Source organism: Phascolarctos cinereus, unplaced genomic scaffold (genome assembly GCF_003287225.1).
Source record: "Phascolarctos cinereus isolate Bilbo 61053 unplaced genomic scaffold, phaCin_HiC Scaffold_7;HRSCAF=346, whole genome shotgun sequence".
NCBI lineage: Eukaryota > Metazoa > Chordata > Mammalia > Diprotodontia > Phascolarctidae > Phascolarctos > Phascolarctos cinereus.
In genome coordinates, this window is record NW_027556180.1 from 195,042,600 (window position 1) to 195,060,371 (window position 17,772).

At 33.7% G+C, this 17,772-nt stretch overlaps 1 protein-coding gene across 2 annotated transcripts in view; it reads left to right on the plus strand.

The window, feature by feature from the left end:
• The window catches only part of CADM2 (cell adhesion molecule 2), a 1,332,213-nt gene that overhangs the window by 1,232,665 nt on the left and 81,776 nt on the right, over window positions 1-17,772 (plus strand). The window contains exon 9 of one of the 2 annotated variants that reach the window (XM_020970708.2): window positions 17,269-17,388. The exons of the other annotated variant lie outside the window; for it this stretch is intronic. Coding sequence (XP_020826367.1) covers window positions 17,269-17,388 — 120 coding nt within the window. The remainder of the gene's footprint in view (window positions 1-17,268; window positions 17,389-17,772) is intronic. 2 annotated transcript variants of the gene reach the window in all.

The following is a 17,772-nucleotide window of genomic DNA, read 5'->3' on the forward strand; positions in this document are numbered from 1 at the left end:
CAATGATGTATTTTTTTTTCCTTCGTGGGAATGAATATTCTTTTCCTTCTCTTCCAGGACAGCTTTAATCAACAGAGAAATAGTAGCAGTCTATGTGTTCCTACGAGTAATATAGCAACATCAAATAAAACACTTGTCTTGAGCTTTTTTTTTTAAATTTTTTTTAATGGTAGGGAAGAATATGGTTGTTAGAAAAGTTTGTGTATTTTGGTCTAGTGAAGGCATCAAGCGATTAAGTGTGCCTTTCTAGTTTTACAGAATCAATACAACTGCTACTTTCATTTCTCTCAGCTTTTATTGTTAATAATAAATGTCAAGAAAATATTCTGAGACAGAAAGGTGTACATGAAGAGATTACAGACTGCAGTACAAAGTCAGGCTTCCATTGCTCACTCAGACATATATCTCTTTCAGATACTAGAGCTTAAATGCAGGTCCACTTCCTGGGTGCTGCTGCTGTATTTCACATGGCTCACTTGCCATGAAAGACAGACAGATTGGGTCACAGAAGCTATCCTTTCTTTCAATTTAGTAAGAATTTCTACTTTATCTTGAGTTCCTTTCCACTTTCCCTTATAAGAGTTAGCTAAGGTTCAAATAGAAAGTCTAGTACTTAGAAATAATTGGGTTTTACCATCAATAAAGCATACTACTTGAAATCTTGATGGGTACATGTAGCAACTGAAAATTGGTAACAATTGTGAGAGAAGAAATTAGTAAAGCTTTGAAAATGAAGTCCTAATTCATTAACTTTAAAATAGTCCTCAAAATTAGCAATGCAGAAATTACAAAATGGGAAATGTAATCATAATACATGGATTTCCAATCTTACACAATAAGTTTGAATTTTTTAAAAATTAAAGTATGCATTTCAGGCTTATTAATGTTTTAAATGTTAACAAGGTTCTTAACTCAAATAGGAATGAGAAATGCTTCTCTGTGTTTGATAATTCATCTATGGCTAGACTAAGTAATTAATATTCTCTCTCGTGACTTATACGTGACGGATATGGCTGTCCAGAGATGAAATATAAGAAACATAGTGAAGACTAACATATTTTTTTAATTGCTCAGTTATACTATCAGATAGAGATAGATATAATTCTTGTGTAATAAAGTGGAACAAAGGTACAGAATCTTTTTTGTTCCTAACAGGGCAAAGAGAGACACTAAATTATAAATACCTAGAAAGTCAATAAAACACAAAAAAGAATTCAGCTATAAAATCTCTCAGCTCACATGAAATAGATCTTTTGGTTCATGAATTAATTATGCATGCTTATTGTCAATTCCTTCCATTAAAAACATAGAAGGAAAAATATGAAATACAGTGTTTTTTTGAGTAGAAGAATCCTCTCCTATATAGATTAACAAGGAGAATAGCAGTGGAGAACCACTGTAGTTGGTATTTTCTCTCATGTCAAGCTGAGATTTTTCAGATAGTGAGCTGGTTGGACAAATTTTAAAATTGTCTTCTCTTTCATTACTTAAGATAAAAGATTTCATTTATGGACATGACTAAGTGGAGAGAGTTGTGCTGCCTACAGGAAAATCATACCCTCTGATTGAATGAATACACCATTGGGTTTAGAAAAAAAAAGAAATGAAATTATATAAAATTAGTGAAGCCAGGAGCACTGTATTCAATATTGCACATGTTTAAAAAATAACACCTAAATTGAGGCTTAATTCCACCCTTTTGGTCTGAGATGAGCATAACACAGATAAATTAAGATAAGTGCCAACTGCAACAGCACAAAATCAGTTCAAAGAGACTGCCAGGATGCCCATGTTTCTCTAGTACCTATATGAATGAATGTGAATATTGGGGGACAAAAGTCCCTTCTGCTGTTGTTGAAAGGCGAGGAGAGACATGTTACTTAATATTTTTGCCATTTTTTATTGTTATTGTTGCTGACTACATAAACATTTCAAATAGTTCCTATTCAGTCAGCAGGCAGTAAAGAAAAAGGTGATAACAAGTAAACAATATACTTCTTTGCCTTCACTAGTTTGTTAAGTTTTTTGCCATTTGGCGAGGTAGTGATGCTATAAAAATATAGCACAGCCTTTCTGCCTTTTCTGTACAGAAATCATTATGGTGCAGATATCAAATTCATGAAAGAATACAAGCATTTTACAGTGGCCTTGTAGAAAGATTATTAAGACTTGTTTTTAGAAATATCAGAATACCATCTTGGGGTGGGGGGAGGGGGAAGATGGGGTGAAAATTTGGAACTCAAAAACTTGTGGAAGTGAATGTTGAAAACTAAAAATAAACAAATTTATATTAGAAATATCAGAATACATGGTAGTTTTCATTGTAGAATCACTCAGTACTTCATATTTTTTTTGGCAGAAATATTTTTAAATTGAATTTTATAGGGGCAGCTAGGTGGCGCAGTGGATAGAGCACTGGCCCTGAAGTCAGGAGGACCTGAGTTCAAATTCGGCCTCAGACTGGACACTTGACACTTACTAGCTGTGTGACCCTGGGGCAAGTCATTTAACTCCAATTGCCTATAAAACAAAAGTAAATTAAAAAACAAGTTTAAAAAAATTGAATTTTATGTAGAAGAAATTATGGTAAGAGATAGATTCAAAACAGAACAAAATTAACCATCTTCTCTGACTCTCTAAGGTAAAGAGGATCCTCCTCACATCAGAAAATCCCCAGAAGGTTAAAAGTAGCAGAATTCCTGGGTACCATAGGCACAATTAAGATTTTTGGAGACACTCTTGGTGAAGAAGAATAAAGGTTAGATTGGGTATCCTTGGATCACTATGATATGAAACTATTTGTCTAGTTCCATTTTTTGATGTTTGCCCTTTTATGGAAAGTGAAGTAAGGTACATTTACCAGATGCTGCCATGGACTGGAACTGTTTGCATATCACTGAAATTATCTTAATTTATAACTGATGCTATTTCAACCCGTTAGCATACACCTGAAACTTTTGTTCAGTCCTCGCATTTCTGAGATTTCCTCTGTGGCCCTTTCTTTTTGGTGGGGAAAATAGGACTTGAAAACTGATTTACCATTACCTTTTCTTGATGTCCAGCAAATACTAACAAATGAAATAATCCTTTATATTTCCATACGTATCAAACCTGATCATTTGGGTATATAGGGAAAGCAGTCTCCCATTTGCAGGGAGGAGACAGCTGGATGATGCTCTGGATAGTGTGCTGGGATTAGAGTTGAGAGCTCAAATTTGGACTTAGACACTTAGTGGCTGTATAATTCTGGGCAAGTCACTTTACCTTTACTTGCCTCAGTTTCCTCAACTGTGAAATGGTTATGATAACACAGGTTGTGTTAAAGATCCAGTGAGATAATGTTTATAAAGTGCTTAGCACAGTTCCTGGCACATAATAGACACTATATAAAATGCTTGTTCCCTTTCCCTTTTTTGTAGTGATTTGAGAATTACCTATGCAAAAAAAGTGATCTTCCTACTGTAATCCCCCAGCCAGAAATGCATTTTTAGCTATTCATTCCTTTAGGTAAAACATTGTCTTTTCACTGATCTCTTCTTTTAAAAAGGAGATACCTTTTGGAAGAATAACTTTAAAATCATTATCTCTTGACCATTATTTAATTTATTGGGTTGCTTTTCTCCAACAGGAAGGAATCTGTTTCAAAGGAGAACACTGACAATTGTGGAAAGACATGAGGGAAAGAGAAAATTCATGGAAACAGGGAATGGGGAGAATAAAAAAAAACTTTAATTATTCCACAGTTTCCTGTCCCTGGAATTCATTTTTCTTTGTTTTTGTATGCGTATGCCAAAGTAGCTTTATTGCTATATATGTGCATACAGAAGGTACAGCTTTCTTAAATAATAAAGTGGACATTTTTTAATAATAACTTCATTAACATCTTCACATTTCCTTTTGTGCTTTAACATACTTGCAAAATTGCTAATTTTGCAACATTTAAATATTATATTTGGGAACATTTCATACTTTAGTATACTTTAGTACCTTTTTCAAATTGGCAATATACATAAAAAAATTAGGATGCACTGAAATTAGTGACATGTAATGACTTTCGTACTTATTTTAATTGCTGAAATTCCAACTTTTCGGTTCTACAGAAACAGGATACTATTCTGCCAACTAGTGTATCATAGTTTAGATATGTCCTGAGGATCTTTGGTTTAAGGTGACTGGAAGGTGCCATTGCTATTTTCTAGAATCACTGCATTAAGTAGGAAAAGGGATCAAGGAGTATGTAGGAAAAATTGTATTAGTTGTCAGTGACAAAACTGTACAGTAATCTGGATATCTAAGCAGGCACACAGGTATGCAATTGTCCTAAAGCATGAGAAAGATGACCACAAAAAGATGAGACCGTGAAAAAATTTTTACCAATACTTTCAGTTGTTCTAAATGGTAATTTGCTATAAATAATGAATTTCTTCAATTTTTTTACTTCTTAATAATGTTTTCCTCTAAATGAATATATACATATGTGTATACACACAGAGAGAGTACATACATACATACATAAACATATTCATATTGGAGCTCCTGGATGAATTGTATGTAGAACCTCCAAAATAGTTGTGACATTTATATCATACATATATTTTTATGTAAATATGTGCTACATTTTTAAAAGTAAGTAATTTATAGTTGAAACAGAATTCCATTTGGACTTGGGTACTCCCAAATGCCCCAGTTTGGTGATGAGCCTATATCGTAATAAAAAAGAAATCAAATTTTCCAGATATAAAATGGCTTAGCTTGAGGTGACAAGTATATATTGTGTGTGTGTGTGGATGTGCATCCACACATAGAGAGAAAAGAAAATCAACTTATTATGTAACGCAGATTGATATATACTGATTCATACCTGAATTGGGTCTCTCTAATTGTGTGTGAAAGTGAGTTTATGAAATAAATAGATACCTCAACATATATATAATTGATTAGATGCTGATTATAATTTTTATTAAAAATTATATTTTCATATTTGAATGATACACTATACTTAGAAAGGTCTATCCATCTTATAAAAGGAGGGTGTCATATCTAAGAGTTTGGCTCTTTAATACTTTAAATTTTAAATTAATTTTATAAGTTTGGAAATGAAAAATAGCTATTTAAAAGAAAATTCATTCAGATCTCATTTAAGCAACAAGATTGATTATACACAAAAATTCCTTATAATTATATATTGGTTGGACTGTTGGTTGCCACCCATAGAATGAAATTGGAGTATTTTTCAATTTTTAAAAGCAATTTTTCATTGTAAGAATTTCATTTTGTAAATGGAACTACTAGAAAGACTAAGTGGCAGAAATGGGTATTTTAAAAAGTTTTTAAGACTTATATTTATTTCCTAGATGAGGATACTATATTATTCTGGCAGAGATTAAGGTACCATAGTAGTTATTAATTTTCAACTCTTAAATCATAACAGCAGTTTTATGGTGCTTGCTATTGAGAGAAGAAGTAACATAACAGGAAACTGACAATCTTCCTTTTTTCTTATGATTGAAAAAATAGTTTATTAGCAAGCATTTATTAAGCACCTAGGAAACAGACAGAAATTAATTAGGACCAATATCAATTTCATCTTTTCTTGTCAGGTATATAGACCAGCTTCATTCAATTACTTATAAATTGATTAATAAAAGTTTATATTATAATAGCATGAGGTCTTTGAGGGTAGGCACTGTTTCCTTCTTATCTTTGTATCTCAAGCATCTAGCATATAATAGGTAAAGCTTTTAAGTTTGTTGAATGAATGGATGAATATATAGTATGCTTTATACTTGGAGTAAGTTTTCATGATCTGGGGGCCATCTCCAATTGTCCTGATGTAGATCTGGCCACTGGATCCAAATAGCTCTGGAGGAGAGAGTGAGGCTGGTGAGTTTGCACAGCTCTTCCTCACATAAATTCAAGTCACTTGCAAATCAAGACATCACCTTCCTGATGTCATTGGTCCTCTTTCAGGAGGAGAAACATCAACAAGCAAGTTTTCATCTATGCCACTCATTTTTTCCTGTAAAATAGTAGCTACAAATACAATAGATACACAAGATCAGCAAGTTAAATCAATTATTTGAGGTCACAAACCTAGGTTAACAGAGCTTATGACTTGCCCCAATTTACAAAGAGGATCAAGATGTGAACCCTGGCCTTCAGGCACAAAAGCCCAGAATTTCCATTATATATTCACATTGCTTCTCAGATGATTAAGAATATCTTGCAATCTCTATTACTATTTGTGATTGTGAAAAGCTTCTATCCTTCCTCCTAATTAATGTTTTTTTCCTCTCTCTTACCCTCTCTCTATCCCTCCTATTCTCTCTTCCCTTCTCTTTTTTCCTTTCTCTCTTCCCCCATCATTCTCCCTCTCCCTCTCTCTCTCTCTTCTCTCTCTCTCTTCTCTCTCTCTCTCTCTCTCTCTCTCTCTCTCTCTCTCTCTGTCTTTCTCTCTTTCTCTCTCCCTCTCTCTTCATACATGCATATGTTTGCATCTTCTGGGTCAAATTTTGTTGTTTTTATTTTTGGTTTTTTAAATCCTTGGTTTAGATCCCAGTTCATTATGAAACTCTGTTTAGGGGTTAAAGGAAAGCACATCTACATATGTGTTTCACCCACATGGTAACTAACAGTTCTCATCTTCCTTAATTACCTGTCCCCCTTTAGTAAACGAATGCAACATGTACTTCAGTGTCTCTGGGGACTCTTTTGTTTCTAGAACCCATGTTAGCCTGAATGGGCCAGAAAGTCATTTGTAAAAAGTATACCTGCCACAGAACAAAACAGATTGACAAGTTAGAAATTGCTGTACCTCACATGTGCAGAGAACAAAGCATACCTTTCACCTAAAGTGCTTGTTATGAAACAAACAGCAACAAAAGTCAAGCAGCAGCAATTGCAGCCTTCAGTTTATTGCCCACACTTCTTGTATTAGCTGATTTTATTTTGACAAGGGTATACAAAGTCTGTTGTGCTCATAAGCTTCAATGACAAAATAAGACATTTATTTATATCTTGGTAAGTTCTTCAATAGGAGAAGGAAGGAGAGAGAGACAGAGAGAACAAATCTTTTCATGTTGCTTTGAATGGGCTAGAAGGATTAAGAATTACAACACATAAAAACAGAAATACTGAAAATCAGAATCCAGAAGCTCAATTCTGTAAGTATCTGTTTCTTTGAGACTTGAAGATCGTTAACAGAAATTGTCCACTTGGTATCTGATGCAATCATTTAAAAGGGAGACAAAAGATGTATAATTATTCATGGTTCAGAAGCAGTGTTTTCTATGAATGATCCATTTTTTGGAAGTAGTATTATATTTGATAAGTTCTTATTCATCAAGAAATCAACATCATATTTTTAGAAGTATTCTAGATAATGTGGAAAGAGGGAGGCAGACAAAGACAGACAGAATTTCCTTTAGAATCTTATGATCTACTTAGTGAAGGTAGATATGTACACATGAAAAATATTTTTTTCACATAAGTACAGAATGTGAAAAATACCTCATAAATGCCATATGAATTCAGAGAAAACAAAATTCCTTTATAGCTGGAGTGTTCAAGAAAATCTTCGTAGTAGAGATGGGAACTGTACTGAACCTTGAAGTTTCCCCCAGTGGAGGACTGGAATGATCACTATTTTTGTCTTCTTATCTACAAGTTAGAAAACAGGGCCTACCACATAGTTGGAGGTTAATAAATGTTTGTGGGATTGGATTGAATTGAAATATGGGGAGAATTTTGGCAGAAATCAAGGAAGGAAGAGAAAGGGATGGAGAAGGAAGTATTTCAGGTCAGGGTTGTAACATGTTCAGAGGCAGTAAAGTACATAGCATATTGGAGGGATGAGTATACCTGTTTATTTGGAGCAGATGGGTCTGTTTAGGGAAGTACCATGTGATTATGCAGATTGTGGCCATTTTCTGGAAGGACCAGAATACTTGGCTAAGATACTGTAAGCATTATTAAGCAACTGTAGATTTTTGTTCAGGGAATGACCTAATCAAAGACAGATATAGGAAGATGAATGTGATAACAACATGCAGAAAGGATTAAAAAGAAGAAAAACTGGAATAGAGAGACCACTGAAGTGTTTAATACAATAATGCAGATTTAAGATCAGGAGACAATGAATTAGGTTAGTGACAATAACAATTGAAAGGGAGATTTTTAAAAAAAGCAAACATGGTTAAGCATGAATCAATAGGACTTGGTGACTAATTGAATGTGGAAATGAGAATAGGGAATGAAAGATTACTTAAACTTTGAGGCTGGGTGATTGAGAATGGGGATACCACTAACAAAAATAGGGAAGGTGGTGAGAGGGTCTAAAGGATCATGCTGAGTTTAAGATGATAAATGTCTTGCAAGCAGTTGGAAATGATGGACTAAAGAATGGAAGAAATGTCAGACTCAAGCATGGGAGAGATATCAGTACTGAAGATAAAGAAATGGGAGTAATAATAATTATGCTATTAATTATTCAATATTATCAATTAATATGTTATTGTATTAATTGAAATAATATTTAATATAAACTAATTAAAGTTAATAAAATCAATTATTTTAACTAACATTTGTGTAGAACCTTATGGTTTGCAAAACACTTTATCTATTTTAACTTATTTGATCCTCACAACAACCCCAAAAGGCAGGTACTATTATTATCCCCAGTTTATAAATGAGGAAACTGAAGTAGAGAGAGGTTCAATGACTTGCCCAGGGTCCACACAGCTAGTAAGTATCTGAGGTTGGATTCAGACTCAGAGCTTCCTGACTTCAAGGTCCACATCTATCCATAATGTCAGCGATCTACTGCCTAGAAACTTCAGTAAAAGTTAGCATGGGTAGACAAAATCATGGAAGTGTGTAAAAACTCTAAGGTTACATATAGAGAAGATGAGAAGGCAGAGAATAGAACCTCAGATGATACCAACATTTAAGAGGAAGGGAGAGGAGTTATGTTTCTTCTTGAATGGTTCTCTGAGACTTTTATGCATATATACAAGTGCCTTCTATACAAATCCTCTTTTAAAGACTTTTTTGTGGTCTGAAAGTTTGCCTAGCCCTAGAAAGTTATGGCAGCCAAGTCAAGTCAACAAGCATTTATTAAATATTTACTTTATACCAGGTATGTGACAAGTATTAGGGATATAAAGAAAGGCATATTCATGGTCTTTTCCAATCAAGGAGGTCACATTCTAATGGGGGAAAGGCATTAGGCAAACAAATATATACTTACAAAAATGTCTATGTACAGAATAGATGGAAAATAATCTTGGAGGAAAAGTACTAGCTGTGGGTGAAGCAGCCAGGGTGGAGGGTGGGCTGGGGATGGCTGAAAAAGTCCTCTTGAAGAAGGAATTTGAGCTGAGTCTTGAAGCATGTTCTAGGCATTAGTGGGGGCAGCCAATGAAAAGGCATAGTCAAAAGACAGAGTAACAGGTGAAAAACAGCAAGAAGGCCACAACTGGATCACAAAGAATGTGGAGGGGAGTAAAGTTTCAGAAGATTAGGAATTGGGAAGGGCCTACATAGTGAAAGTCTTTAAATACCAAACAGAACATTTTATAATTGGTCTTGAAGGTAGTAGGGAGGCACTGGAACTTACTGAGGAGGGGGGAGGTCAGATCAGAACTTTAGCAAATCATTTTGTCAGTTGAGTGGTGGATGTATTCATGTGAGGAGAGACATAAGCCGAGAGATTGATCGGAAAAGTTATGCAATAGTCCAGATATGAGTTGATGAGAGTTTATATCAAGGTAGTGGTTGTGTGAGTAAAGAAAAGGCTATGTATGCAAGAGATATTGAGAAGGTATCAGAGTTAGCAACAGAATGAATATATGGAGTGAGTATTAGATGATGACAATGAGTTTGACAGTAGAACAACACTGAACAGATTGAATAAAAAAAGCGTCAACCCTATTAGTACCCCAAAAAGTTGTCTAGGAATTGCCAACATTTATCAAACCATACGCGTGTGTGTGCGCATGGTGTGTGTGAGTGTGTGTGTGTACTTTCTCATCTCTATACAATTAGAATAGCAGTTTTGAAAGCCTGTCTGTTCTTTTCTCAAATTTTCATCAAGAATAACTTCAGTCTATGGGTCGGTCATTCTCATAAAAATTTTTAAGTGAAGCTGTTTGTTCTATAATCATCTGATTATTATTATCAAGTAAGGTGCAATTCAAGGGCTGATGTATGCTCAACAAAAGGCATTTGCTACTGTAATGTTATGTCTAACATAATACAGTTGAATGAGGTATACCCTGTAGATTGTAAGGTCCTTTCCTTGGTCCCATTCACAGTTGACATTATGCTAATTGCATCAAGACTTGGAACACTGTAAAGTCTCCTAAATTAGATCTGTAACAACTCAGAAGAATACAGCCCAACTAATCACACAGGGAAAATAAAAGTGCATAAATAAGGAAAGGATGTTTAGTGTATAGAACTTTCGTCTGGTTATAATGTTATTCAGTTGAATGAATACCTTATGAGCTGGTCTGTCACTCCCTATATCTTAGAAGGATGTTTTAAAATGGAAAGCAAACTGGTCCCAGAAGCAAATAGAAGATGGGAGCAGTTAGGATTTCATCTGGGAAATTGTACCAGCCCTTTTAGCTACCCCAAAATTCTCCCTAAAACAAAAACTAAAATTTTATTACTACCACTTTTCTAAAGATGCATTATGGCTGTGAATAATGGAAGAAAATGATACCTGAAGAATCAATATTGAGGGCTGCTCAAAAAGAACAATAGAAAACTGTGTATGGTAGGCACAACATATCTGAGGCAATTATCAACAGTGACTTACATGCAAGAAAGGACATAAAAGATATATAAAAGATGTATGAGTGGAAAAGTAATTGGCCAGTCATGACTGAAAGATAACATACAGAGCACCTTTGGTCTATATTACTACACGTATGATGTGAAAGACTTATAGCAAGTTTCCCTAGCTTGTTGGGCACATTGGAGAACAGGAATAAGATTCCCATAGGCTGAGAAGGCATGGATTAACTATAATCTGTACTACTGAAGAAAATATTTGGCAAGATGAGTTCACAGATCCATTTAGGTAATGAAGAACAAATAAATGTGATATTACTCATTAGTGGCCAAGATAAAAGGTCACAAGCCATGCTTCAGGAAGATGATACTCTAGGTCTTTTGGCACATAATTTTAGCAGGCAGGATTTCCTGAGAAGGCTAGAGGTAGTTTATATTTTTTCCCATATGGGTAGGTTATTAGTATTGAAGAGATTTTCCTGTGCTTTTCTTTATAAAGTGTATTGGGACTCCAAATAAAGAACCTATATTCCCAAACATTCTTTCTGTTCTGTAGAAAAAAACCTAGAAGTCTCCATTTACCTCACCAAAGCACCCAAATCTATTTTTAGACAGCCAGTCAGAAGGAAAAGACTAGTTATAGATGATGATAAACTAAGGCTATAAATATTTACAGGTTATTTATTATAGAGTGTCAGATTTATACTGATTAACAACTTAGCATTCACTAATCATTGACTTTTTCAGTCTCTTTATTTTATGTTGACTATGTCTTGTGTGCATAAGTTACCTTTAGTTTCTGTATACTATGTTGAAGTTAAGCTCAAAATGTTGAGGAATTTTGTTAGACATGAAAAGCAGTATTTCATGATAATTCTTTAATGATCAGAATGAAAATATATTTCATTGTAATTCAAATACTGTAGGTAAGAAAACAAAAAAAAATTATTTCAGACCCTTGTCCTTTCTAATAACTTCAGATATCAACTAATATTTAATTAAATGTTAATGAGTTTCTGTACCTTCCTGTCTAAATGTCTTCTAGCAATTACTACTTCATGAGAACACAAAACTTATTAGAATGGTAGGCCTATGTGAATCTTTCTAATTTAGTCATTCAGGTGAAAGTATTCATCTTGCATCAGATAATTTATTTTTCTTTAGTCACTATTATGTTTTTTCTCAAAATTTGCTCTGCCAAAATTTCAGAAAGTTTCTTCAGAAATTCATAAATATGACTCAACTAATAAAAGTGTTATTAATGAATGACAGCCATATCATGATCAATGACTTAGAAGCTCAGAAATGATTGTCATGCCAGATGATAGCCAACCAAATCTTCAATAAGAAATAGATAAAGGATTTATTTACTATGTGCTATATACACTGTGCTGAGTGCTGGGGATAGAAATAATAGCAAGCAAGATAGTGTCAAGGAGGTCACTTAAATGCATGTCAAGATGAAAACGCATAAAAGAGAGCTGGAAATAGGGTATAGAGGAAAGGCACACACAACCAAAAGCATGGCTGGAGATGGTGAGGACATAGTGTGGAGGCCTGGTACTGAGCAAGCTGAACCCAAAGCTAGTTTAGCAAAGTCTAAGGATGTTTCAGGGGCAGAATCAAAATTTCTGATGGGAAAGAAGTGGAGATGTCAGTCTAAGTATGGTCCAGTGGAGAAGACATAGCTAGAGATGTCCAGGAGGTGCTGTGGAGGTCTAGAACTGAGAAAGGTGGCTTATAATTGCTTAGGGTGGTTCCTGGTGTCTGGGATCATCCTAAAAAGAATGAACTCCTTTTAGAAATAAAACATATAAGTCATCTGTCACTACCTAATGAAATCTTCCACACAATAATTTGAGATTTAGTTTACTATCTAAAATTTCATTTTTAGTCAAGACGTGTTTAATCTATCACCATTCCGTAACTCTTCTCTTCATGTGGACAGTCTTGAAAGAAATACAATTCATATTCTTTCCCAATTCAGAGACTAAATAAATGTTGCACTTCTGAAGGTTCTTTTTCCTACCAAGGTATTTTTATAAAAAAAAAAACCCAATAATATACAAATACAAAAAATACCAGTCTCTGCATTCAAGTCCATCTTCTGATGCATGGATACAGGGAAATGCAAAGTTTAATAAAATGAAATATTAGTTCTCTTTTGATTTCCACTTAAAGATAATTGAATAAAAATTTTAAATACAACATAGAGATGGATTGATGATATAGTAGATAGATCACTGATCCTGGAGTCAGGAAGACTTGAGATCAAATATGACTTTCAGATGTATTTCCCCTGGGCAAGTAACTTAACCTCTATCTTTCTCAGTTTCCTCAACTGTGAAATGGAGATAACAGCACCTGGTACCCAAGGTTCAGGATCAGATGAGATATTTATAAAACACTTAACTCAGTACCTGGAACATTCTAGGCATTTAATAAATGCTTGTTTCCTTCTATACATTTTAAAAGCATACATTGATAGGGAATTTCCTATGGATTTGACTGATTTAGGTTATGCTCATTATTTTTGTTTTCTTGGATTCAAAATATACTGTCACTATTATTTAAAATAGCATGATTTTCTAGAATTTTTAGTTTATTTTCAAGACATAATGCTTTCCTTTTTCATGTTAGCATGTGTGAGATATAATGAAATAATTGCTCAGATTAATATATCATTTCAGATTTGTTTAACTAATGTATATTTATAATAATTTATTACCTCTCCATTCCACTGCCCCTCATCAAAGAATGCTTTTTTAAAAATCCTCATAACAAATGTGCGTCAACCAGCAAAACATATAACCACCTTTGCCATGTTCAGGAATGTAAGTCTCATTCAGTATTTTAAGTCCATCACTTTATGTGTCAGTCCTCTAAATTCATGGGTTATCATTGAATTGGTAGGCATTCTGAAATCTTTCAAAGTTGCCATTTTATAAATTGTTTACTGTATTAAATAATAGAAATCTCAGTTTCTTCTAAAACTACTTAATTATTTCCTTTGGTGTTAGTTTTTAATCAGAACCATGGTCTACCAATGCAGCTTGGTACTTGCTCTGTAACTTGTAGCCCTAATGAGTTATATAGGGGCACTGAGAGAATGAATAAATAAGTGAATAAATGAATGAAAAAAATGTTTGTTAAACACTTAAGCTCTTGGGAATACCCATAAGAGGGAAAGACAGTTCCTACTCTTCAGAATCTTACATTCTGTTAGGAGAGAAAACACATATAAGAGATTTCAGCTATCAATCAGATATAAAGGCTCCATGATCCTTACCATGCAGTAGCAAAAGAGATGAAACTCATTTTCTTTGATAATATTTTCACTGACCAAATCATCAGTTTTTGATTTTGAAACATTTGATAGTGCTGAGAATATCGGTAATAAGAACTTTCTTTTCCAAGTTTTCAATGTCTATGGAAATACCTTTTTTAAATGCATTTTATATAAAATAATATATACTTATAGTTAATAAAAGTGTACTAGCCAGAGTCTTTAGGTCAGTTCATTGGAACATGGTATGTTAGGTTTGAACATAGGGCTGAGATTACAAGTCTTCTACCCATTTATATCAATTAGCTTTTGTCAGGAAAAACAACAAACCAACCTTCTACTTCTAGTCCCACACCACATTGCTATGACTAGATTTCCATCTCTCACAACGACATGCTTTCAATTGTCACAAGAACTGGACAAGATGGTTTGGAGATATGAGGGAAGTCCCTATGTTTTATTGGGAGTGGTGATTAAAGTCAATATCTGTACTATAGGTGAATTGATAGTGTAATCTTTGGAAATTAAGGATGCAATTTCTTTACGTTCTATTCAAAATTAGAACAGTTTACAAGCATAGATAAGTTCCTCACTTAGGACACAATTCCATTTAACTGAATTCACCTAATGCAACTTTAAAATTGAGCCCAATACTTAATATAAAACTCTAGCTATTCAAATTTACCTCTTGTGTAAAGAAAGGGGTTTATTAGATAATATTCTAATATTCCTCCTGTCCTTATGGTTCTACATATTCTTGGCCATTTAAAATATGAAATCACCTAAATATTTAAAAACACTTTCAAAAAATCATAAAATAAGCTTACATGACTTGTTGACTTACAAGTAAAGCAACCTTTTAATAATTGGAGAAAGGTCAAAAGTACCTTTTCTATATTAAAAAAATAAGCAATTGTTTTATTTGTTTTTAAAAGTTATTTTATCGCTTGGAATTATGCTGAGCAGTTGCATTTCAAAATATAAGATCCTAACAATCCATATGGCCATACAGAGCTACACAAATTTAATCCACTGCAAAGTTTTATTTCTAGTAAACTAAAAATGCCAAGCAATATGTATTCTGAGTTCTAAGAATGAGGCAGTACAGCTGATATGTAAAGACATTTTAAGATCCACTGGAATCCTAGTCTAAGTCACAATGCAGTAGGCAAACAACTATAATTAAAATGAATTCAATGGTGTAGAAGACAAAGAGACTAAAGGAAACCAGTAGGATCAAGTTAGCAAATTTGCTAGTTCAGAGAATTTACAAGTTCATAGAATTAATTTTATTGTATATTTTCAGAACCCATAACACTGGAGAATAGTGCCTCATTCATTCATTCAACAGATAATTATCAAGGACTTACTATGAACACAAGCATTGCTTTTGTTGTTTGCAAATTTAGCTTTGTTGTTTCAAAGTGATCACTATGTAGATGCTTTTTCATCTGATGTATCTTATCAGTTTTCTCTCTCCTACCCCTCCCCTCTGATATCTGTTTCAATAAGGCATGTCACACTCTATAGGATGAAACTGTAAGAATTGGTGAATATAAATGTGTGGTTTTAAAACATGATCATTCCTTCCTAATGTTTGTCAGAAACTCATTCTACTTAATTATCATGGCAGTCACACTGCAGTCAACACCGTAGTTTTTCCCTGTGATTAATGTAGCTCCGTGGAGTTTTTAGAAGGTTGTTTTCTTAATTTGACTGGCTGGGGAATAGTTCCCTGTGGAAAAACAGGTGTAAACATCAATAAAGATGAGAGAGTGATACCATGTCAGCTCTTTAAAGTATCTCCAGTGCAGAAAATCCAGCAGGTAGAGTCTGAAATAAAATGATGTTATTTGTCAGAAGCAAAGTAACAGTGAACTTTTGGTGTGACTCAGAGAGTTTAACTGAGTGGATGAGGGGAAACCTTTTAATAGCAAAATAATGTGTCAACCAGGCTGAAAAAAAAGAGAAAGATTGTTTTGGAAAACATGTGAAATCAAAACTCTTAACAGAGTAATTACTAGTAATTTATGAACTCTGTTTCTAAATTGCCTTACTTGGTAAATTACATGCCTGTTTGCTCTAAGACAGGATTTGAATTTATCTTAAGTAAAACTTAGGTCTTCCAGATTCTTTCATGGACTTCAGGCTTTTAGTGATTTTCTTCGTTGCTCATTTTTGTAATAGGTTTAAGAAACAAAAGCAGACCGATTTTTATTGCTCTTGGTGTTAAATCTGAGCCTTTCTCCTTATTTATCTATTTATTGTCTTATATGAAATCAAATTTAAAATAAATTATTATAATGAGTTTGGATTATACTGTCACAGATATAGCTCTGTGGTTGGCAGCTCTCTCATTTTTAAAAATCATTTAACATAATTGACTCATCAAGGGCTTGGGAAATAAATGCTGCTGTTGAAGCATCTACCTCAATAGCTACCAAGGGTTATCATACCAAATATTTAATTATTTCAGAACTTTAATTTTAAAATTATATAAATTCATATATTTTTAAATGACTCTGCTGATATACTAGTTCCAGGGTACTTTAGAGAAGATGTCAGCAGCTGATTGGGGTAAGAACTACAAGGAAAACAAGGAACCTCAACAGAAAGATGTAATTTAAAAATATTCTTGGGGAGGAAGAGATGCAAATGTATTGTCTTCTTTTAAAGTTACTAAAGACTACTCTCATCCTGTTTCCTTTCATTAAGTTTGCCTAAAAGAAAAGTTATTTAACATGCATTTCCATTGTTAACATTGTTTTCTTTGGTTTAATGTGGTAGTGTTGCTTTTCTTTTATTTCCATATGTGTGTCTTTGTGTGTTTTTGTCTTCCCTCTGACACAGCATGTTTTTATTTTACGTCCCCTCTGTGAGACTCTTTATATGGTCCACTGGGGGAAAAAAAGGAATTCTTGTCATTTAAATTTCACTCTTTGTTTATAAGAAAAAAAATTCTTTTCAGTTCCAAACAATACTGAATTTTTTCTTCTTCTTGTTGGAGTACGAAAATGAGTGATATAATGCCAAGAATTGTGGTGAAATGTTTTACCTGAAATAGCCCATATTAATTTTAAACTTACATGTAATATATATGTACATATAATTTGAACCATGATTATGTTTCTCTTTTGTTTGCATGATATTATTTTGTTTTACGTTTTGTTTTTTCCACTCACCAGATGTTCCCAACACTTTGCTTTCCACCACTATCATCCCCTCCCTTACCACTGCAACAGTCACAACTTCTGTTTCCATATCAGCCACTACAACCACATCTGCAACAACCAGCAGCAGAAGAGGTACAGTATACTTCTTTGTTATAGCCTGGAAAACATGCGAAAAATAGAGAAGTGTAGGGATTCAAAAAGAGCAGACAGAAATGGAGAGGCAGAATTTTGTAAAAAGAAAATAACTTTATGAAGTAATAACCAACCACATTATTGTTTATTATAATATTGGAACTGAGTCAAACACAGCACGTTATTTTTCTACCACCATGTATGAACTTCAACCAGGTTTGAGTCAGAAAAAGTTGTAGTTTATTCTAAAAACATGAGATGTTATTTTTACATAAAATGCATATTCATTTCAAACTTAAAATACATTAATGTGATATCATCTTTTACATAAGTGAAAAATCAGATTTTGAGTTGTGCAGGAGATTTTCTTTTGATGCTTTTATG